Source organism: Phoxinus phoxinus (assembly GCF_949152265.1).
Source record: "Phoxinus phoxinus genome assembly, chromosome: 6".
NCBI classification, from domain to species: Eukaryota; Metazoa; Chordata; class Actinopteri; order Cypriniformes; family Leuciscidae; genus Phoxinus; species Phoxinus phoxinus.
Genome location: NC_136881.1, coordinates 27,222,440 through 27,245,685, shown reverse-complemented (window position 1 = coordinate 27,245,685; position 23,246 = coordinate 27,222,440). Strand labels below are relative to the sequence as shown.

Here is a 23,246-nt window from a genome sequence, read left to right as displayed (position 1 = left end):
GGAATTCTTTTTTTTATTTTTTTATAATTATATTAACTGTATAATTTCCAGCTTGTATTGCAGAATGCAGATTCTCATTATATTCAATGAATTTCATATGCGTGGAAAATGAATAATATTTTAAAATTAAAATCTTATTTTAAATCTAATATTTAATTTAAATGTTTTCTTTAAATAGCATGCCGTTCAAAAGTTTTTTTTGTTTTTTTTTTTACTTTAAAGAAATTAATACTTTTATTCAGCAAGGATGCATTAAATTGATCAAAAGTGATAGTTAACGACTTTTACGTTGTTATAACAATTCTAATTCAAATCAGTGCTTTTCTTTTAACCTTAATATTCATTAAATAATCCTGAAAAAATGTATCACGGTCTCCACAAAAATATTAAACAGCACAACCACTGATAAGAATAAGAAATGTTTTGTGAGCAGAAAATCAGCATGTTATAGTGATTTCTAAAGGATCTGACACTGAAGACTGGAATAATGATGCTGAAAATTTAGCTTTGCCATCACAGGAATAAATACATTTTTAAAAAATATATTAAATTAAAATGGAAAACATTAATATAAATTGTAATAACATTTCACAGTTTAACTGTTTTTACAATATTTTTTATCAAATGAATGCAGCCTTGGTGAGCACAAGATACTTATTTCAAAAATATATTTTTAAAAAATCTTCCCGACCCCAAAATGTCTGAATGGTTAGTGTAAGTTTAAAATTTAGATGCATAATGTAAATTTAAAATGTATAACTTTGTACATTTATTTTGTGTTTGAAAACATTGGGAAACATTGTAAGCAGAAAAAACAACAACAACCTTACTTTTGTACCCTGAACCTAGCCATCTTTTTTTCTAAGCCCATAGTAAATTCAACATGCTCACTTGGTAATATTTTCCCCATAACTATCCGACACACCTTTTGTCCGTATGCTACATGAAGCACTATAGACCGTGAATGAAAAAAGTCTGAAGTTCCGAACACAATGTTTTACCCACCCAAGTCTCAATCAAAGCCCGTGTGGAATAAAAGTGCCTGAGCTGGGTAACGATTTTCCGCATGTTGACAAGTCACAACATGGAGATCTACAGCTAGGAGAGCAGCCCTTTGGCTAGTGGCGGCCCAGCACTGAGTAATAACCAGCTCATAGCAGGCATTCTGTTGGCAGTGGTTCATAAGGAACAGCTCGCTGGTTCATCTGGGGAAAGGGTGAGGGGAGCTTCTGGAGAGCTCCAGGCACTTTCCTGTGTTGTTGTACCACACAAGTGCATCCATCCCCTCCAGGACAGACCTTTAACAGGCTGCTAACACTGGGCCACACCACACAAGGGATCGAACAGACAGGTCCGATGCAGGCCCGGGCTGCAGAGCTATGCCAAACTGTGATTTGATTTATGAGTCAGTACTCTGGGTCTGTCTTAAGATGAGATGAGGCTTACTGGGCAGAATCAAAGAGCAGTCTGTTCAGTTGACAGGGAATGAGAAGAGGCAAGCCGCTGTCATTTTTTAAAACTGGTTTTGAATCGTCATAACTTAGACGAGGCCTTGGAAGCGAGGAGGTCAATAATACCTGGAGAAAGTTATACGTTAGCATTCCCATTCATCTAAATGGCTGCTGCTCGGCTGGCTGGACCTGCTTGCTGCCATCTTTGCTCATTGTGGTTCGTTTTTAGTGCCAGTTGCCTGAGCAGTAAACACCACATGCCTTTATCACTCTAGAGCCACAGAAAACTGACGACTAGGACTGCATGATTTAGTCAAAAAATCGTATTCAAATTGTTTTGTCAACTTTTGTGAAAAAAGTCAACATGATAAATGTTACCTCTCATTTGCTGCTGATGCTGCAAAAAGAACATGAAAACATTACATTCAGGGTTGTTATTATTATATTAAAATAGTATCATGTTATACAGCTTTTTTTATTATATTGTATTATATTATTGGTCACACTTTATGTTAGGGGGCCTTAAATATGTACTATGTAACATAAAATACCTGCAAGACTATGTATTTAAAATGTACTGTGTAACTACATGCTATTCTGGACATTTCTGAAAAAATTATTTGAGATATGGTTGGGTTTTAGGAGTACGGGTAAGGTTAGGATTAGGGGTTAGGGTTTGGTTTTGGGTTACAGTTAGGGGTAAAGTTAACAGTGTACACTACAATGTTGGGAAAGTTCACTTTCTACATGAACTAGTTCAAAGTTCAGTTCACAAATTTTAAAATGAACTAGTTCAGTTCATAGTTCACAGTTTCAAAAATGAACTAGTTCATGTTGCTGCGAGCAATTATTTTTCAAAATGATTGCCACAGTCCATATAGAACCACAGCAATTATGTTATCAGTTTTAACACTGAAGCTATGCGTCAGATGTTTCCCATCCTCACCGACCTTGTCATACAATTCGTTTAAATGATCATGCAACGCCTGCATTCTGCTTTTTGTTTTGATTTTAGTGATGAGTCGTTCATGAATCCATTCATTGCGTCTGTCACGTGACAAATGAATGAAAGACTCGGAAGGTAAAGTAATTATTTATGTTCCCTGTAAACGATTTTTGACTGCATTATAATGATTTAATAATTCAGAATATGATCAAGATTGCGTAAGTGGATGTGTTCGGGGAATTTGCCAGTTAATAGTATAACATTTAAAGCCCCTTAAATGAACGAAATGACTCGGAAAAAAGATTTGTTCATTTTGATGAACGAGATCGAACAAGAGAGTCAGTAGACACTGGTGGCTGGTGTTTTTTCCGCTACATATTAAGGCCCGTTTATGGGGTGTTTTAGCCGGTTTTTGCCTGGAAGGCTTTATAGAAATCTGGCACCCTATTGAACGAAGTTAAACTGAGAGAGCGTGCCGTTCACCGACACCAGAATGAACGAGTTCACAGTAACATTCATCAGGCAGTAATACAGTACGTTCAGTTCACGTTCGCCCAAAATATGAACGAGTTCATGAATTATCGTTCAATGAACGCGTTCAGGCACAACACTGACAGTGTAACAACAAAAGTTTATTTAATGGAAGTACTTTAAATGTAATTATCATGCACCGACATGTACATATTTAATAAGTATTGTATCAAATGTTTAAATACATAGTTAAGGCCACTTAAAGGCATACTATGCAGTTTCTGTTTTTGTCAAACAGCGACCCCTAGGAGTACTTGTATTTAACGGTACTGTCGTAAATACCACTCACGCAAAGCCGTCTCTGCACTCACGGCCTGATCCCCTCTTCGTTTTCTTCGTCGCCATGATTCATGTCTTAAATGCGTGCTAGTGTCTTCCATAGAGGCTGCTTCATATGTTGTTGATGTCTGTGACGTCGTGCCGTAAAGCAAGTCGTGATTCTTGCAAGATTTGGCGGGGCGCCACCTCTCAAACCTTTCATTGCTGGTTTTGCCAGCGGCGTCCCCCCTGCTTTGCTATCGGGATGATTTGCCCTACTACGAGTTTGTTTACCATCAAAATTACTTCGAAGCTGTTATATTAAGGGACAAATCTTGCATAGTGTGCCTTTAATATAAAGTGTGGCCAAATTATATTATGAACAAATTAGGAGAAATGTATTAAGGCTCAAGCATCCCCTGACCTAATAGAGCAGCGCATCGGCGCTACATCCTCGGATATTTTTATCTAGAGCCAAACGTGATCCATTCTAGCCCTTTAAGCTCTGTGTGCGTGGCTTCTCTCTCTCACTGAAGACGTAAAGCTGCAGATGACGCGTTATTTTAGCGACTGCAGAATTTTTTTTTAATCTTCATATAAATGACTCCGACCGTTTAACTAAACCAGGGCTGCATTTCCCAAAAGCATCGTAAGCCCAAGTTGATCGTGAAGACCATTGCCACCAATGTTGTCTACGATCAACTTGGCTCACGATGCTTTTGGGAAATGCAGCCTAGGTTTGTGACAAGTTAACATGTGGCGCTCTCTGAGCTGGTGTGAGTGAGTGGAGGCGGGCTAATTTGCATTGTTCATAGAACCGCGTATACTAAATGAGGCAAGGGTGTAGAGTTACATTCAAGCTATTTTAAGGAATGAAGATTTTTTCAAGGAAAAACCGTTAAGCTAAATATGTAATTTTAGTGATCAAAGATGAGTTTTAGGGATAATATGATTGACTACAGGGAGACTTTAAGCCATGTGTAGTAGAATGTGCGCATACAGAGCAGACTATAAACAGCCTTTTTTTGTTTTTAGTCATTGATTATTTTTAACTTTGCAGACAATATTATGAACAGTTTCTTGAAGCAAAACAGTTTCTTGAGGTTGCTTATACCAAGCAAAGTAGTATAATGGAGTGGACCATTTTTTTCTACCTTGAAATGGACTTAATATGGCCATCTTTATTATATAGTGCGTTCAGCTTTAATAGATTGTCCCCAATCCCAATCAGTTCTGTTACCATTAGGGCTACTTGCTTTTTTTTTCTTGCTGTGATTGGGCAGGCAGATTCCACAGAAAGCAGTGCCAAAGTGGCAAAATTGCCAAGTTTGACTCAACTAGACAATTTACTCACAATTACGTGGCGATCATAATCATAGTAATTACACAACAAAAATAATGATGGTAATTACTATCATTGTGATCATTAGCATCGAGAGACATTGGGATACCAATGTATTTTTTACGAAACGGAACTTGTTATATTTATAGGCTTGTCGGGATTTCGTTGAGCTCAGTACGCAAACTTTAAATGCGAAAAGTATATTGATATTCCAAATTCTGTCAAATTCTATTTCCCTCCATTCCCAGGAAAGTGTGCTTGATGAGGGTTTGAACTTTTGGTATTCTTCGAGCACAAGGCTAACTTCACCTCTATCCTGTCTATAAGATAGACTACACTGTCCAGCACATAGAACTTAAGCATGTTAATGAGTTTAACTATCGGACTAGCAGCTGTGCTCCAAGGTTTTTTTTCTGGAGACTGGACTGTTTTATAGCAGAGAAGATTAAAAGTGCCAGGAAGGAAACAGACACAGAGTAGTGGCACCCTGAGGTATTGACAGCCTCCAAGGGAAACGGTATATCATCGGCAAGTGTAGAGGTGTTTGGCTGCTTTACAAAGGCGAGATATTATATTCATGATGTGAAGTCATCTCTGTGAAAGCTATTGTCACTACTATGTCTTACGCTGATTTACAAGGCTTAAAACGCAGGTGAGTGTCTGAGACCTGCTCAGCCCCTCATGTAAAAAATGTCCTTCGCATTTGTAGATGACTTCACAGTATGTTTGATTACTCCCGACCTTGATGCAAAGTTCCGGTATTCATGTTTAGTTGTTATGACGAGGTCGGTGGCTGTTTAGTATTGGTCTGGGGAGCCGTCCATTAGCTGGATGTTGGTGGGGTGCTAAGGTATTACCTGTTCTTTCACTGTTAAAGCTTGTTACATGCTATAAGCAAATGCTTTGAGTGAGCAGGCGGTACAGCCTGGTGGCTAAAAATCTGGGTTGGCAACTGAAGGGTTGCAAGTTTGTACATTGAAAAAAAAAATGCTAAAATTGGACCTTTAGTGGTATAACATCTTGACCCTGGGAAATACCTTCAAAGGTAAATTAGCATCCGCTACATGACTAGTCAGTCAAGAGTGGCTTTGTCATTTCATATATCATTGTCATTTCAGCTTGTACAAAGTGAAACAAAAGCTTTTATTGTTTTTATTTTTAATTTTAGTTTAGTTCAAGTTTTAATGATTTTGTTTTGTAACCCTTAAAGAGCACTGTCTATTAACAATAGGCAATAGATTGCTTGAATGCATGCAAGTTAGTTGCTGTGTGCAAGTAATGATAGTTTTTAGTAGGGATGCAAAATTTATCAGTAACATATCATCAATTTCTTTTTTAATGTATCAATATTGGCCCATATTATATATTTAATGCATGCTAATCTCTATTTTAACACTTAAATGACCTCACTTAAAGTTAATCGTAAAAACACTAGTTCTGTAATAACATGGCTAAATGTAATCTTTAGCAAATCTCATAAAGATTAGGCCTATCCATTTTTCATACTGTATCAGGGTTTTCTAAGCTGGGGTTTGTGAGGGAACTGCAGGGGTTGGTAAATAGCTAATAATTAAAGAAAAAAAAAGAAAAAAAAATTAAAACAATAAAAATAAATGCTTACTAAAAAGATGAAATATTCTATTTGTTTACCTGCTTTCCATGTGACCATTAACAGACATGTTTGTCTATGTGTTGTTAACTCTTTCCCTGCCATTGACGGAAAGGCATCTTCTGAAAGAGGACTGAATCTCCTGATCAAAATACAGACAAAGAAGAAGCAGAAACAAGTGATATCATACAGTATGTAATCATATGCATATAGAAAATAATGCAGTCATCAACATTAAATATAAATCAACACTGCCTCTGCATGGACACACAAATCGGATCTGGACAGTTGTGATACACAGTGTGGACATCATTTTAGATCAGTTCAGTGGCATTGTTTACGTTCAGTGCCTCCAAAATGGCCGACTTCCGGATTGATGACGTGTAGTGAAAACCCTTTATAGGACTGTGCAAACATCAGGGGTGTTGATTGACTCAATATACTCCATATGTTTTGATCATCGTTCTGAATCCCATCCAGACGTAGTCTTTGACAAAAACATGATTTTCTCAGCTTTTTGCTTAAAATGTTTTATTTTTATTAAAAAAAGCAATGCATAAAGCTAGATTTTTTTTTTTTTTAAAGCAGAGGGTCTGTTCTTTCTTTTGATATATTGCATATTCATATTATATCAATTCAACAAAATATTTATGGGGGCCATGACACTTTTGTGAAAATGATCAAAAATGCTGGCGGTGACTGGCAACTTAAAAAAAAGGGAAAGGGAAAAGAGTTAAATTATTAAAATATTAACTTAAAGTCTCAGGGAATACTTGAGATAAATATTTGAGGTCAAAGGGGTTTGTCAACTGACAAAGTTTGAGAATCCCTGCAGTGCTCTATAATGATGTTATGCCAGCCCAAAATTAATTTAAAAGGGTTAATTTTAACGCTTTGTGTTTTATCTTTATTTTATTTAGGCAAAATATGTATCAGGTTTATGTTCAGTTTGTGTTTAAAGACTGTGTCGTTGATATTTCTTTGTCATGCACTCATTGCAACCACCCATTTGTAAAAATATTGGCGTGTTTCAGTGTCTTCTGTGTATCATATACTATTATAGTATACATTAATATTTTGAATTAAATTTTTTATTTTAGCTTTAGCTTTAGTTTAATTTTTTAGTATTGTTTTTTTTTATATTTCTAACTTTCTTTTTTTTCTTTTCCCCCCCGTAATTTTAGTATGTCAACTTAAACATTTTATTTCAGTTATTTGTGAGTAAGTGGTGTGTCAGTTAGTATTTTTTTTTTATCTACCGTAATATTTATAATCTTTAAATCAGCCCTTTATCAGTTTTTGTTTGCCTATCAGTATCAGAAGTACAATTTCAATAGCGGTGCAGTCCTCATTTTATGAATCTATTGATTGGCTGTGCTGTAGTGTGAATGAGTTGTTTTACTGGATGGTGTTGATTCAGACTATAAATCTACTGTTTGCTCAGCTGCATATATTTATGCATTTCTTCATTATGGTTTTATAGATTAGCCCAAATACTCTCTATAAAGAAGTTCTCGTTTGGCACGCACGGTGGACTGTGTTTTCACTATTCCTCTCTCACTTACACTCGTGCAGGCGCAGTTTACCCTTGTCGTCATTTAGTCGTCTTCTATGCAGAGACCTTTAAATGAAGCTCTAAGGTTAGGCACAAAATGTTGGCTCGATGTGGTCTCCAAAGGCACAGTTATGGTTGTCATAGTAATCATATTTTTTGCAATCATTTGTCACCTAGATACTGTAGGGTTGAAGTAGAAGCACCTGGTTACACTGACGTGAAGTGAATGAAAGGGGAGAGGTGAACAACTATTCCCGTTCCCGTTTAGTCTTTTGACACAGCACGTTTTCAGTCATACGTGGGTGTCGTCGACGTTATCTCGCTCATACGTCTCTACCTTCGGAAAAGCGAGATGGCTATCGCTGTGACAAAGAGCACTAAGACCGAACAATGCAACGCTAACCATCGGCCGCCCCGGCCACCGTTTAACATGGAGATTGGAAAAGGAATCAGCTCCCTCTCCTCCAGGACCTGCATGTAAATGAGGTTAGCCTCTCCTGCTGTGCCACCGCTCTATCCCCCACTCTCCTCTCCAGCTATAATGGCTGCAAAACTGCCACCCCCATTCTTCAGGAAGAAACCGGGACCAATCCTGATTAGTGCCCTTGTCTTGAGTGACAGGCTTGGATCCAAGCAGGCAGTGCCGTGGGCGCCACTGCCAAGCTGCTGTCAACCCGGTATCACTGTAAAAAAGCCATTCCTTTTCTTCAACCCCCCCAGCCGCACACATACCTCCTCCACTCTCTCTCACACCCCCTCAAATTCTCTCTCTCTCTCTCTCTCTCTCTCTCTCTCTCTCTCTCTCTCTCTCTCTCTCTCTCTCTCTCTCTCTCTCTCTCTCTCTCTCTCTCTCTCCGTCTTTCTGGGTGGCTGGCTAGTCAAGCTTGGCTGCATCCCTTGCCTGAGCTACTGGGACAAAGTGTGATTTACAGTAGTTGGAGAGTTTCCCTGTCAGCTCTAACCTGTGTGCATGCTGTCTATCTGAGTAGGCGGCAGTAATGCTGTAGCAACAGCATATTGTGTTGTAAGCGTCATAGCACCTAGTTGAATCCACCCCTGCTTCCTGTCCCCATGGAACGTACACAGAACCTTACTTATTATCTTATGTTTTTGTGACTGTGCGGGCACAGCGAGCCACCCATTTTTCTTTCATTCCAGCGATTTGTTTTCCTGCTGTAAATATAAGATCTTCAAGCCCGTTGAGCTCTGGGCTCCATGCCCCACTTTTATGCCCTTAAAGAAACATCACCGACATGTGCGGTGGATCCCTTTAATTAGCATCTCACGGTTGACTATGAACGCCTAGATCTTCCAACTTTTTGATGGTACTTCTGAGATTACTAGTTCAGCCTCTGTCTTTTTTTTGGTGCGTGTGCACGTGTTTTCGGTTGTTCTGTGTCTATAAATGGATGTTGGGGGAAATAAACAAGAGTGCAAAAGGGCGCTTCATCTACAAAGAGGAATTTCAGAGGTCTGGAAGCCAACACTGTCTCAGTCTCTTCCAAGAACACATCTCCTTCCTGTTTCACCTCTGGCACCCTGCCCATCATGCCCACAGACCGCTGAGGCCATGCGAAAAACACAGATGGTAATATGTAGTATACTTTGCTAGTACATGCTGATGAATGCCTGTGCTAATGTGGAATACTGTAGGCAACTGATTTGTTTAATACGAGTGTCGAATACATGGGATTGAAAGTCACATGATAAAGTATAATATTTTTTTGTATGTAGTGTAATTGTCATGCCAAAGTGGACTATTAAAATACATTGTAGTGTGTTTTCATCTGTTTAATTTTCATTTTGACTGTTGCAAGTAAGGCTTTCACTCTAAATTTGAGTAATCTGCTTTTCGCTATTACAATATATAATTTCCAAGGAGTCAGCAAATATGACAGATATAAGGCAGTCCATGGACAAATAATCTCAGCCGTGTGGAGAGCTTCACTTTGCATTTGAAATGCAGTAATGTAAAAGGCACAAGGTCAATTGTTCACTGTCAATAGTTTAGTGATGCACAAACACTGCTTAAACAGAGGTCAGTTTCAAACCAACCAGCATTCTATTGTTCACATGTGAATTTTTGTGTGAAAAACCTGTGAAATCTGCGGCGTGAATGTTTCGCCCTTCTGCGAAACATCCAATTTAACTGTCAACAAGTAGCCTATGTTGTATCGTGAGGTAGTTGAAGATGCTCAGCCCTAGTTAATAAAAACTTTGTTTTCCTACAGAATATATTCATACAAACTCTCACACATACATGTACAATGTTTAGTTGTTTTGACTTGTTTTATGGGATGGGATTGATGTCTTAACATTTCATGTCTTATGTTATCAGTTAGATACTAGGGTTGGGTATACAATGTGACACATTGGTCACGATTCAATACATAGTGATGCTTCATGATATCATAACTGTATTGCAATTGAGAGAGAGACTCAGCATTTCAGTGACAGAGAGAATAAATCTGTGGTGTCAGTTTTAATCTTTCGTTCGGTTCCCTTCTCTTTTCTCCATTACCATAGAAGTGGTTCAGACCGCGCCGAGAAACGCTGCCAGTTTATGCTTATTTAGACTTCCTGCTTTTTACTTAATTGAACTGTAGGAATTGAAATGAATGAACAAGGATCGATACGAGAACCTTGAGTATCATGCTATATCATGAGAAAATGAATTGTGACATATCGATAAACGATTGTATTTGCAGAATCTTAATTTTGCTTTGACTGATTGCCCATTTTCTTAAAGGCGTAGACTGGTCATCATGAGAGCCCCCTAATTAACAGAATTACTTCCCACCTCTGGTTTCTGTGTTAGTCACAGTATGGCTGTTGCCGGTAGCAGTGCGTCCTTCCCACCATATTGTCGGCCGGCGGCTAATAAGGTAGCACTGACCGGCGGACGGGCTCATTAGCATCGCCTGCGGCCGTGGCAACCCCAGCCAGGGCCCAGTCGGACACTTAATTACCGCCACCACTTTTTATCTCCCCTACAAAACCCAGCCCCCCACCCCTTGAACGCCACTGGCACTTGCTTCTGCAATCCACAGAGAATGCTGGGAAACTATAGATGCCAAAGTGGTGGTTAGTTAGCTCGTAACATTCAATAGCAGCGCTCGCTGTGGAGGCACTGCAATATCTCTGATAGAGTTAAAGCCATTCGACCCGAGCCTCTCATGCGAGACTGCGCGAGTGTGTCTTTTCATTGGCATCTGTGGAATATTGATGACTCCACCCTGGCTTAATCGACTAATGGCCTCTCCCTCTCTCCTTCACTCTGCTGAAGCAAGCCACCCTCCCACCCAGCACAGCCTTTCTGTGCCCTTTCTGCGACCTCTGGGTCAGGAAGGCTGATTTTTATGCCCGACTGAGTCGCAGAATAGCCTCAGTGTATTCGTAGGCAACCTTACGCAAGTCATGTGGCTGCTGGCCCTAATAGAGAACACTCCCAGCGTCCTCCTCTGCCTTTTAGCTTTTTGTATCTCACAGCTGATATGTTGTGGATGTGGAATTAACTGTATAGCTACCAACGGCTATTGATCAAGTACATCGAAAAATATAGGCTACAATTACACAAGATCTCTGTATTGTGGTAAAGAACACAACACAACATAATTTACAAGGTCCTTAAGATGTTTTCCAAGTCTAGTTGAATTACAGAGAATGACGTGTAATATTCTGGACAATATTATATATATATATATATATAGAATAAATATGGTTAAAAAATATACATATTCAGATAAAGAAAATTCACACTCATGTCATTCTAAAAAGGATTGTATTTTATTTATTTTTGGAAAACAAAATGAGAAATTGTAAAGTTCTTTTCAGTACATCCAATTGACACATTTTTGAATGTTTTTGAGGTTTCCAAGGTTGCGTTTATTTAATCAAAAATAGAGTAATACAGTACAGAAATATTATTACCATATAATTGAAATCACTTTTTTTATTTGAATATATTTTAAAATGTAATTTATTCCTGTGATGGCAAAGCTGAATATGCTTATTTGATGCTCAAGAAACATTTCTTATTATTATCTATGTTGAATAGAGTAGTACTTCTTAATATTTTTTGTGGAAAACATTTTACATTTATTTATCCTTTGTTGAAAGTTCAAAATAACCGCATTTATTTGAGATAAAACATTTTTGCAACAGTGTAAAAGTCTTCACTGTGACTTTAATCAATTTAAACAAGTATTAAGTCCCTTACATTTACAGAAAAAATGTTATCATTTTCAATGTTATCGTTATCTTATATATATTTTAATGGCAGTAAATAATGGATTTTTTCCTACAACTGAAAATATGGTTAAGTGCAATGGGCAGCTCAAGTCTGTCATATAGGCTACATATAATGAGATCATCATTATAATTGCGTGTTTGGGACATGGATTTAATGGTGAGACTTTAGTTTTTGTAATCAGGCTCTCAAAAAGTATATACAAATTTGGATTTAGATGTATCTACCAATATATCGGTTATCGGCTTTCAAATATAAATAATTATCGGTATCGGCCAAAGTTTTTATGCATCCCTAATAATGATTATACTACAGTTACTATGTCCAAAGGACATTCCTGTTAACACTTAGATTGTGGTTTTCTTGGTCATCTATAATCTAGTGATTTTAAGCCTCCCTGCAGCTTTTAAATGATGAACAAACTGTTTTCCCCCCTTTTTTAATAATGTGATAACGCTACATGCAGATTACATTGCAGCATGTATATCTTAACCTTTATTTAATAACATTTCTGTTTTAAACATTATTCTAGAGCATGCATCATTATTTTATTTTATATATAGATTTATATGTAATAAATTTGCTATGAGAAATCTGACTGGTTGGGAGGCTAAAAAGTTAATTTCCGAGCCTGAATATAACAATTTTCTTTCTTTCTGTGTTTTGTTGAGGTTATGATTTGCATTTAGCACTTGTGGTTGTAGGGTTGTAGGGTCATGTCCGCAGAAGCAAACAATCATGAGCGCAGTTTAGCCCCAAGAGAGACGAGCACCAAGTCTCAGTGTGAGTGACTGATAACAGATCTGGACCACAGTGCATCCCGCAGCTGTTTTTCTGGCCACACAAATTCATGCTCACCATTATGCCATTAAACGAACCTCTCAAAGGCAGACGGCCAGTATCTTGTCCCTTGTCCCAAACTGTCAGGCTTGTTGCTATGCGATAGCATTGTTGCCGCTGCAGCTAACTACCAGGGTTTTGTTCCGCTTTTTCAAGCCACATACGAGTGCGTATGTGCGTGTGTGCATTTCAGTGGCAGGGGGTTGTTTCAGACAAAGCCATGCGGAACTGGGGCCCGATCCGTGACCTTGGGAAATGTCAGGCCGCCCACGGAGTGCCTTGCCTGCGTCTGCCGCTCTAGTGCAGCTAGGAACAAAAGTGGCGGGGCGTAGCACAACCTAGCTTAACCTAGCGTGGTGAGTGCAGAGTTCAGTTCGAGTTTCTGCCACTGCCTCAGAGACCTCTGGTCAGCAATCTAACCATTTCTCACTAACAACATTATGGCCATTACTGCCCGTCGTCCCTGGTGTCACATGGAAATGGGTCATGCCTCACATACTTCACTGTTTTGCTCAGGTGACTGAGAGCTCAGTCAGTGAGACGCCCCAATGATGTGCTTCAAGCGCTCAAACCTTAAGCAATGAGGTACAGGAAATCAGAAGGATCCTTGCACACACTGGCATGCACAGCAAGGTGTGTTTGTCTGGTTTTTATTTTATTTTTATTTAAAGCATGCTCTGCTGCATTCTTGGTATCGTGGTGCATGGTAGCACGGGGTCGTGGTGGTTGCCACCCCTCTGGACCAAAGTAAGTAGTGCTGGCCAGATGTGTGTTCACTGTAATGATCCCTACAGGTCGACGGGATACCGTTGCCAAGCAACGGCTTTTTCTTTCCCCTGTAAACAGAAAGCTTACTCGCCAGGCTTATGTCGGGGTCGGCAAGGTGAGGCCAGCCTTTATGTGTGCTAGCAAAAGGCGAAGAAAAGATGCTCAAATGAATTTTTTTACAGATCGTATTCCGATGTCACAAGCCCCCAGCCCTTTTTTCTGCTGTCTCCGGGACTGGTTCTCTCGCACTCTCACCGAAGTGTGAGGATTTAATTTGGTCAAGTGAACGGAAAGAAAAAAACCCTCACTTGATAAGTTTTGACATCCTTCCTCATCTAGGCTTGTTGCTTTCTGACATGCTCTTGTGGAGGGATTGTTAATATGTATCAGGAATATTCACATTCTTTGTTCGCCCTTGTCTGGCAAGCTGTAATGTTTTGCTTATGAATATTGATACATGAAGTGTATATTAATGACCCTTGGTGACCTTAACCCTATCCTTATTGGCTCCCTTGTGGTATCTGCAGGCTCATGAATATTAATCCAGTTGTGTAACCTCCATTACCCTAATCTTTGCGTCTAGCCTCCCGGAAGGGCCTGTCACCATGGTAACCCTTTTACTAGACTCCTTTAGACCCTAGAAAAAAAATATGGTTGAAAAAAGATTAGAAAGCATGTTATTCCAGCGTGCCTTGTGAGGAATGCCTCAGATGCTCATCAGGACAACTCTTGATTGTATAATATTGGTCATATTTTCAGAACATATTTTTTAAACCATCCATTTGGGTCCTAATGAGAAAAGTCAGTTGGAAAAGGTCAATTGATAGCTGAAAGGACAATACTGCCAGCATTTATAATAATTGTGCCATTATATATATATATATCTAAAAAGATGCTTGTAAAAAAAAAAAAAAAAGATAATGGAATATTATCAGTTCTCTTGATGAAAAAGCATTTGAATAAATCATGTTTATTTCTGTTTCACAGATGTGGACACGGTAGAGGATGGAGGGCCAGAGGGTGGGTCAGTGGAGGAGGACAGCTGGTTTGGAAATACCTCAGACAGCCCTTCTGAATCGTCCTACGGTGATGTGCAAGATGAGCTGCGGGTTTCCCCGGATAATGTTCCCCGACCAGACCACGACACCTCAGCAGAGAGCTCCCTGGGCTGCCCGACGCCAGTTCAGCGGGCCTCCCTGGAGCTTCTGGGGCTGGACAGTGGGGTCCTCTCGACCCAGGACACGCTATCCTCAATGGTGTCCTCTCTTTACGGAGACTCCAGCCAGGCCCTGGGCAAGCCTCTCAGCAGCAACCTACGGCGTCTCCTGGAGGCTGGCTCACTGAAGCTAGAGGGAGGGGAGCTGACCGGGCGCGGAATGGGCAGAGGACCAGAGTCACCTCCGGTCAGCTTGGTACTATCTGCGTCTTCGCATCACGCACAACAGCTGAGTGCCTTGGCGAGGAGGTTGGCTAACAGCAGCAACAACAGCGGTAACTCGAACTCTGCATCACCCGCGTCTGTAGCAACTGTCAAGCAAGAGCCCTGTGACCCGTACGGCCCCAGCAACGGCCCTAACTCAGGCAGCAGTGGCTTTGTATGGGTAGGCGTTGCAGATAAATGGCCATCGGCTAGTTGCTCGGCACCCAGCGGCAGCAGCCTATCACCAGACTCGGCTATCCAAAAGTTAAAGGCAGCCGCCAACGCCGTGCTCCAAGACAAGAGCACGGTGGCATCCTCCACTTCTGCGTCTTCATCCTCCTCTTCCTCCTCCTCATCCTCTTCGGTCACCTCCTCCTCAATGGCAGCCCTGGGCACTCGCTCTGATGACGCGGTGCGCTTTGAACCGTTTGCTTCACCCTTCAGTCCACAGTCAGCCAGCTCCACGCTTGCTGCCCTCTCAAAGAAAGTGTCTGAAAGAAGTCAGCAGCAGGTGGGCTCATCAGAGCATCAACCCTCAGCTGGCTCCTTTCTCTCTCTGGTTTCCATGACCTCCTCAGCAGCTCTGCTAAAGGAGGTGGCTGCTCGAGCAGCAGGGAACCTTCTAGCTGATAAGAAAGAGTCGGCTTTAGTACTGGGAGCCTCCGAAGATGTCAAGCCCCTGTTAGACAGGAACCAGAAGGTGCCCACCCCAACCCAGGCCATGGATCTTCTGCTGCCAACAATCCCCAAGGGAAGGGCCAAGCCCAGCAGTCAAGCAGGTAACAGTTTGTTCCTAAAATAGATACATGCCATTTTGTTAGGGTGTGCTTTTGTAATTTTAAGAGGGATTTGCAGGATAGTTTTGTAGGATAAATCACACTAAAAACCACACTAGCTAAACATTTGATTCCTGTAGTTATTGTGAAGAGGGTTAAGGTTTTATTCATTACGATGGAACGCTACCTCCTCTCATGCCACCCAGCAGCCAGGCTCTCCTGATGAGGCACACCTGAAGCTATTAAATGCAGAGTTCACCTTCCCACATCAGACCAGTCTCATGCAATGAGAATTGCAATGGTGTCCTCACCCACCAAGTCCAGCACCCACCATGTCCAGCACCCACCATATCAGAAAGCATGTGTCACAGCTAATTGGCCACCATGCCCACAAAACACCACTCCTCGTGCCTCGGACCAGGAAGGGAGAACGCCTGACAGCTGGGCCCACGTCTCTACTTGGGCCTGTTCACAACATGGCGAATATTTTGTGGAAAAATTTGGTGCGACAAACATTTTTATTTAAAACATCTGTTAATCCGACTGTTCAAACCAAAATGAACATTTGCATGCTGTCAACACGTTTTTTTGTTGTTGTTGTTTTTTTACGAAGAGGTGTTCTAATCTCTTTTCGTACTGCGAAGAAAACTGGACAACCAATACATTTTGGTCACATGCCTAGAGACGCTGCTGTTGCATAAAACTAAGACTTGGTGGCACTCACAAACATAATTTTTGCTAAGTGAAAGTGAATAGCAGAGGAATAATCTGGAACCGATTCTCTTGGTCTCTGTATTTAGTGTTGTTTAAGAAACACGAATTGTAAATCAAAAATCTGAACCGGAGAAACCAGCTGCTTTTCTATAAGCACCAACTACTTTTACTGAGTGATTTTGCCTTTTCATTCAGCCTGTCTAGCATTTTTATGCATTAGTCTGAACAGACAAATCGCATGTGAACATCAAAACAGGGAAGAAGAAAAAAAAAGATAATTTTTTTTCCCAAATATGAACTATTCCTACTATTAACTGCACAAAATGCTGAAAATAAGTTACAGTAAAGTAAACCGTGAAAATGTATCATGATGAGACAAATCTGAATCATCATTAATCATCTTAAACCTACTATCTTATTTTTTTTTTACATTTAAAAATTCCTTAACCGTACAGTGCCTAAATGTTTGATTATTACACCACTGAAGAATGCACTGTGTGGTGATTTAGTAGTGCCATAAGGTCATGCTTCGTCTGCAAGAGGTTGGCTGGAGAATCTGGGAAAGGTCTGTTAGCACAGTGGGGGTTTGCTGGAGTTGGCGGCACGTTCTCAGACCTAGCTCATCTCCCGCGGATGTGCAGCCTGCCAAACGGAGGCCGGCAGTGTGTGTGCTCCCCATAGCCCTAACAGTCGGAGACCATCTCAGCAGATTCCCCCGGAATTTAGGTCAGGCTCCAGAGCCGGCACGACCATCAGAGTTTCCATTCAGCACAGGCTCCGGGTTGAGCGCCTAAGAGATATGGCTGATCTTTTACTAATTTTTAGAACTGATGTGGCTTGGAATCAGGATTGACTGAAAGGAGCTGCAGACGCAGATAATAATGTCAAAGTCACAATCACGAGAGTTAAATATGTTGTAAAACGGCTATAAAATGACAGATTACAAAGTATACATTTTAAATAGGAAATAAGAACACCTCAATAAAAATCATAATTAAGGTTCACCTGGCTTGTGTTTTTGTATGTGATATCTGTAAAATGGTCACACGAAGAGGATCTATTCAGTAATGAAACAATACCAAATGGACATTAAAATTTGTAACACCGCCTAACGGCTCTTATTCCTCTCCCTTGATACCAAAGACCTTCAGTCATTTTACCTCACGAGTGGTTTCCACAGTGATCTCGCCGGGAGAGGTTGAGCCACAGATGGTGGTTTATTGTTGCAAATAGGCAGTCTCGAAGTTTTACACCCTGGGTCAATGAATGCCTGAGCGCGGTAATTTCACCAAACACTGATTACCAGATGTTTTTCGAGGAACACGACTGGAATACTTATGAAGCCATCCTGACAGGCCCTCATAGAATTTGTAATGCAATCATGCCAGCTTCTAATAAGACCAATTAAGCCCTAATGGACACCGGATATGGAGCCAACAACAATAATCGGCTTACTAAAAACATCCTTGTGTTTGGCTTCCTTTGTGAGGAGTCTTTGGCATTGATCGGTGTAATCATAACTCACAATTTTTATCTCATTCACACGAATAGATGCAAGGGTGACAAGAGTGAAAGGCTATTTAGCCTACATGCTATTTGATGCCAAAGGGCTATCTAATAATGTGCTAATGATTCTATGTAAACACTAGAATACTGCACTAGAATAAGCATTTCTTTGTTTGCAACTTGACTGAATAAAGACATTTAGTATAAATTCTAATTATTTATTTATTTATTTTTGCAGGTTCTCCTGAGGATGGAGGAAAGCCCTTTCAGTGCCCGGTATGCGGTCTGGTGATCAAGAGAAAGAGCTACTGGAAGAGACATATGGTGATCCACACGGGCTTAAAAAGCCACCAGTGTCCCCTCTGTCCCTTTCGCTGTGCTCGTAAAGACAATCTCAAATCCCACATGAAGGTGACTTCAATCGTTGAGAGCAGAAATGCTTGTGCCATAAATCATGACAAAATATCATAACGTCTCTAGGTGCAGAATCTTTTTTTACGATGCATTTTTTTATGATGCAAAATGATTAGGGCTGTCAATTCATATTTTTAATCAAATTAATTACATGATGTGGCAAATAATAAAATTAATTGCAATTAATCACATTTATAAATATTTGCAGAGAAAAGTCCCTAAATTAAAGGTCATTCAAAGGAAATATATTATTGCGGCAGATTGAAAACATTGAATAGACATTAAAAAAAATGGCTTTAGAAGTCAACAAATTATTTATTTTGATATCATTGAATCTAAGCCTATCATTGGCTTATAGCCCACAGTAATCAGAGGCAGCGAGAGGCCATTCACACTGGACACAGTCTTTTTTCTTTGCTTTTGAAGTGTTATATTGCATTATTTCTCATATGTGCTTAATACATAAAAAATGTTATTTAAATAATTTAAAAAAAAATATCAAAAGTATATTCTCACTGTCACTCAAATCAATTGATAGAGAAGATGAGGATTCATGTTTGCTATGCTTCCTGCTCATCATTTCCACACTTTCTTCTAATTTCTCCTGTTGCTCATCCCAGGTCCATCAGCACCAAGACCGAGGGGAGACCTTCCAGTGTGAGCTCTGCCCCTTCACATCCTCCCGCCACTTTAGCCTCAAGCTGCACATGCGTTGCCATCAGCACTTCCCTCGTCCCGACCTCAAAGTCAAAGAAGAACCCGGCACAGACACGGAGGAGGGCGAGGGCTTGCTCATGGGGGACGGTGGCGACCAGGTCATGAACACAGATGCTTCCACGTCTCCCGCTGTGAGCCAACCCGACGGTCGTTTGCTGGCCTCCCCCAATGAACCCTCGAACCACGTCCAGATCAAGGAGGAACCCCAAGAGAGGGATCTGTCTGTGATGTCTCCCTTTGCTCTGTGTAGGGAGCGACCCAGTAGCAGCAGTAGTTCTCTGGATCTGTCGGGGCTCAAATCCAGTCCACCAGGGCCTGGACCTACAGCTGCCTCGCTTTTCAGCCCAGATATCACCACCAAAACGGCTACGGACCTCCTCATGAAGCTCTCAGGTAAGACATCACAGTTAACCACAACCACAATGTAAAATGTGATGGCATTATATGCTTGATTATGATTGATTTATCCATAATTTCTTGCATTTAGGATTAATGAATTGGTAATATAATATGGGTTGGCAAAGGCGAGAAGTAGAATTCAGCTTGCTTGATGAGAATCCAAAGCCAAGATCCTGCAGGACTGTGTCTGCATGATTAATTCTTAACCCCAGTTACCACTCTACCATGGAGAGCCTATTTATTATTGCTGTACTCTACCATCTTGTTTCCTAATCCTGTGGGGTTTTTTTTAAAGGATACCATAAAAAATATCCAAGGATAGACATAAGTCAGTGACTTTTTGATGCAGCGCCATTTTTCTTGATACGGAGGATACTTCTCTATAGATTGAAAAGAATTAACAGACAAATATGTTCCAGATTGACAGTACATCTAATCTAATCTAATGTGTTTATTTTGCACTTTTCTATTCATAAAAGAATCCTGAAAAAAATGTATCATGGTTCCCACAAAAAAATTTGAGCAGCACAACTGTTTTCAAGATTGATAATAATTAGGTTTCTTGAGCACCAAATCAGTCAAATCAATATTAGAATGATTTCTAAAGGATCATGTGACACTGAAGACTGGAGCAATGATGCCGAAAATTCAGCTTTGCCATCACAGGAATGAATTACAGTTTACAATATATCAAAATAGAAAGCAGTTATTTTAAATTTCAATTATATTTTACATACTGTTTACTGTATTTTTCATCAAATAAGAGACCTCTTTCAAAGACATTAAAAAACCTTAAGGATGCTAAACTTTGGAACAGTAGTGTTTGTTAATGTTAATTTATACAACCTGAAATATTAAAAATATAATATATACATAAATTATTGTCATTATTATTATCATCATTAACCTACATAAATAAATGTTGCATTGTTGTTGCAATGCTGTATAGTTCATTGTTACTTCATGCTACCTAATGTATTAACTAACTGACTTTAATGAATTAAACCTAAATGAGGAGTGTTATAGACAATATAATAATCTGTTAAAGCTCAGGCTAATATTGATTTTTATAAATGAATAAGCTGTTTGGGGGCAAAGGTGAAATCTAGCTGTTAAAATGCAAAACTCACAATTACACTTGTTAATGTAATAGAACTCCAAACTTTAGACCATTAAATACATGTTGTTGTCGCTGAAAGTATAGGTAATTGTGAGACAGCTGCAAGATTGATCCGAGAGGGCTGACCAAGGGTTACCCAGAAGGTTGGCAACAGGGTCGCTGCTCCCTCGCTTAATGCAGAGTAATTAGATTGAGATCTCGGCGCAGAAAAAAAATGAAAACCATCGGAACATTAGATTAATTAAAAATTCATGCATAATTCATAATTAAAAAGGAATCCGTAATTGGAAATGATTAGCGTCCTCAGCTCCATCGTGTGACCTCTTGCCTGGATGCGTAGGGACTGTTCCAGCTTAGTTAACTTCATCTCCGTCTTGGTGGAACGTGCAGAGTCTGCGTTCATTGCATTGACCCCTTGTCGCCCATGGCACTGTGTTCCTGGACCCAGAGGACCAGATAGACTCCTCAACATTGCAAAGCTAAGAGTTGAAACATAGTGGACATATCCTGCTAGAAAGGGGCAAGATGTTCCATGTAGGAGATGGAGCATTTACAGCCCACCTTTTCAGCGGTGTAGGTTCCAGAATAATTTTTTTCCCATAAGTCTTTGTTAAAGTGTTAAAAGCCATGAACCAAGTCCACCAGCTACAAGGTGAATCACAACATTACAAATATTTATTTGAAGATAAAATCTGACATAAAGACAAAAGTACAAGACTCTAATGAGGGAAATAACTACAATCCCATGAAGCATTGAAGACAACATCATCAGATAAAAAATTATGGAGAAATTTAAACCTAGTAAAGTTGTTGATCATATCTGTAGAAACAATATCTTTTTAAGATTATTGCAAAACATGCATATACGTAAATATATTTACACTGTTTGGTGGTACGTACCTCGTTTTTGGTGTTGCATTTCAATTCGAGTTTGGTACGATAGAATAAATGGTCACACTTTAGTGTAATAACAAACCCCTAATTATAAACCCCTAAGTACTGCTTATTAGTTAGTACGTTTGTTAAGTTTAGGTATTGGGTACGATTAAGGGATGTAGAATATGGTCATCATGCAGAATAAAGCATTAATATGTTCTTTAGTTCTAATAAACAGCCAATATGCTAGTAATATGGATGATAATAAGCAACTAGTTAATAGTGAGAATTTAACCCTAATCTCATTACACATTTTAAATAGATAACTAGCATAGGAAGACTAACTGAATTATGTAATTTGCAGTGCTTCATCGGAGTGAACCTCTTTTGGTGGGGTTTGCTTTTTGCAACTCTGATTGGTGTCATTTTCTGTACAGCATCACGGGTAATGTAGTTTTTCCTTACGAATTCCGCTGTTAAACACAATTATTTTTCAAAGAAGTTGAAATAATGCAAACAGATGCCTTCAACAAAAGCATGTACCATCAACCTCTGAACTCACAGTTGATCTGACTTTAAACATTTGTAAGTTATCATTAAAAATCAATTTCCCTATGGATAAATCTTCACTTCTAGAAGTTCACTGTTGCACTTTGTTGGCTGGATGCTCCTCTACAGAAGCAAAACTTCTGGGTCAGATCGTCCTTAAAGTTAAGTAGTTTATCTAGATTTTTTTTTTCTAATTTTAGTTTTACCTTTAATAATTTGTGCAGTGGTACTTTAACAAGGATGATCTAAGAGCCACTTCTCATGTGTTGTGCTGAAACTGTCAGGATGCTGAAAATTGCATCGCGTAATCATCACCTCTAAAGCAACTCCGATGCAGCCAGCTATCAAAACACAGCTTTTGTAACATGTTCACTGCCTTTCAATAATACATTTCAAGACAATTCAAAGACAAGTTGGATTTAACATCAGATGCTGTGAGCAATAATCATGTTTTTAAGACCGCTTGTCATGTTAAAATGTTATCATCGATTAGTCTGATCTGTACTTGAAGTCACTTTACAGTAATAACAAATGCATTTCTATGGGGGGGAAAGGCAGTGGTCACAGAACTGCTGCAGGAAATGTGCTCAGACCAAGTTGTCATAAGTACATAGTTTTGTATGAGTTGCCTGGTCAGGGGCACGTGCTGTTTAATTCCCTTTGATGCTTTTTTTCCAATGTGCATAATTTGGATTTGATATATACTTATCTATAAAAGTTACTCATTCACTCACTAATCTACGGTATGTCCTTTTTGCAAATGAACATACATCCTTTTTTTGCTTCTCATGAGGCTGTTAAGCTCCGTCTTTAAAACTATAGATATAATTTAGAATTTTTTTTTGTAAAATGTAAGGCTGTGGCTTATATTTAAAGGCTAATGACTCTGTGTGTGTGTTTGTGTGTGTGCGTGCGTGCGTGCGTGCGTGCGTGCGTGCGTGCGTGCGTGCGTGGGTGCGTGTGTGTGTGACACAAAAGAAACAAAAATGGGAAGTGAATTAACTATGGATAAACGAAGAATGAAGTGTAAAATAGCAGACTACTGCTTTTAGAGTTCCCCAGGCAAAACACACATGCTCACGCACACATGAGGTGAACTCTCACTGACCTCTGACATAATTGGCCTATCATTTCTTTTGGACTGCCTGGTTCTCCTCTGAGTTTCAGACCAATCCGCTTTGATTTTCCTCCACGCTGACACGTCTG

General features: G+C 39.7%; 1 protein-coding gene across 6 annotated transcripts in view; it reads left to right on the top strand.

Moving 5' to 3' along the window:
* znf827 (zinc finger protein 827) overlaps positions 1–23,246 on the top strand; it is a 70,687-nt gene that overhangs the window by 3,815 nt on the left and 43,626 nt on the right. For 5 of the 6 annotated variants that reach the window (XM_079615904.1, XM_079615905.1, XM_079615903.1 and 2 more), the window contains exons 2-4: positions 14,537–15,748; positions 18,204–18,376; positions 19,000–19,489. In XM_079615904.1, coding sequence (XP_079472030.1) covers positions 14,537–15,748; positions 18,204–18,376; positions 19,000–19,489 — 1,875 coding nt within the window. The remainder of the gene's footprint in view (positions 1–14,536; positions 15,749–18,203; positions 18,377–18,999; positions 19,490–23,246) is intronic. The other variant, XM_079615906.1, reaches the window with a different exon arrangement.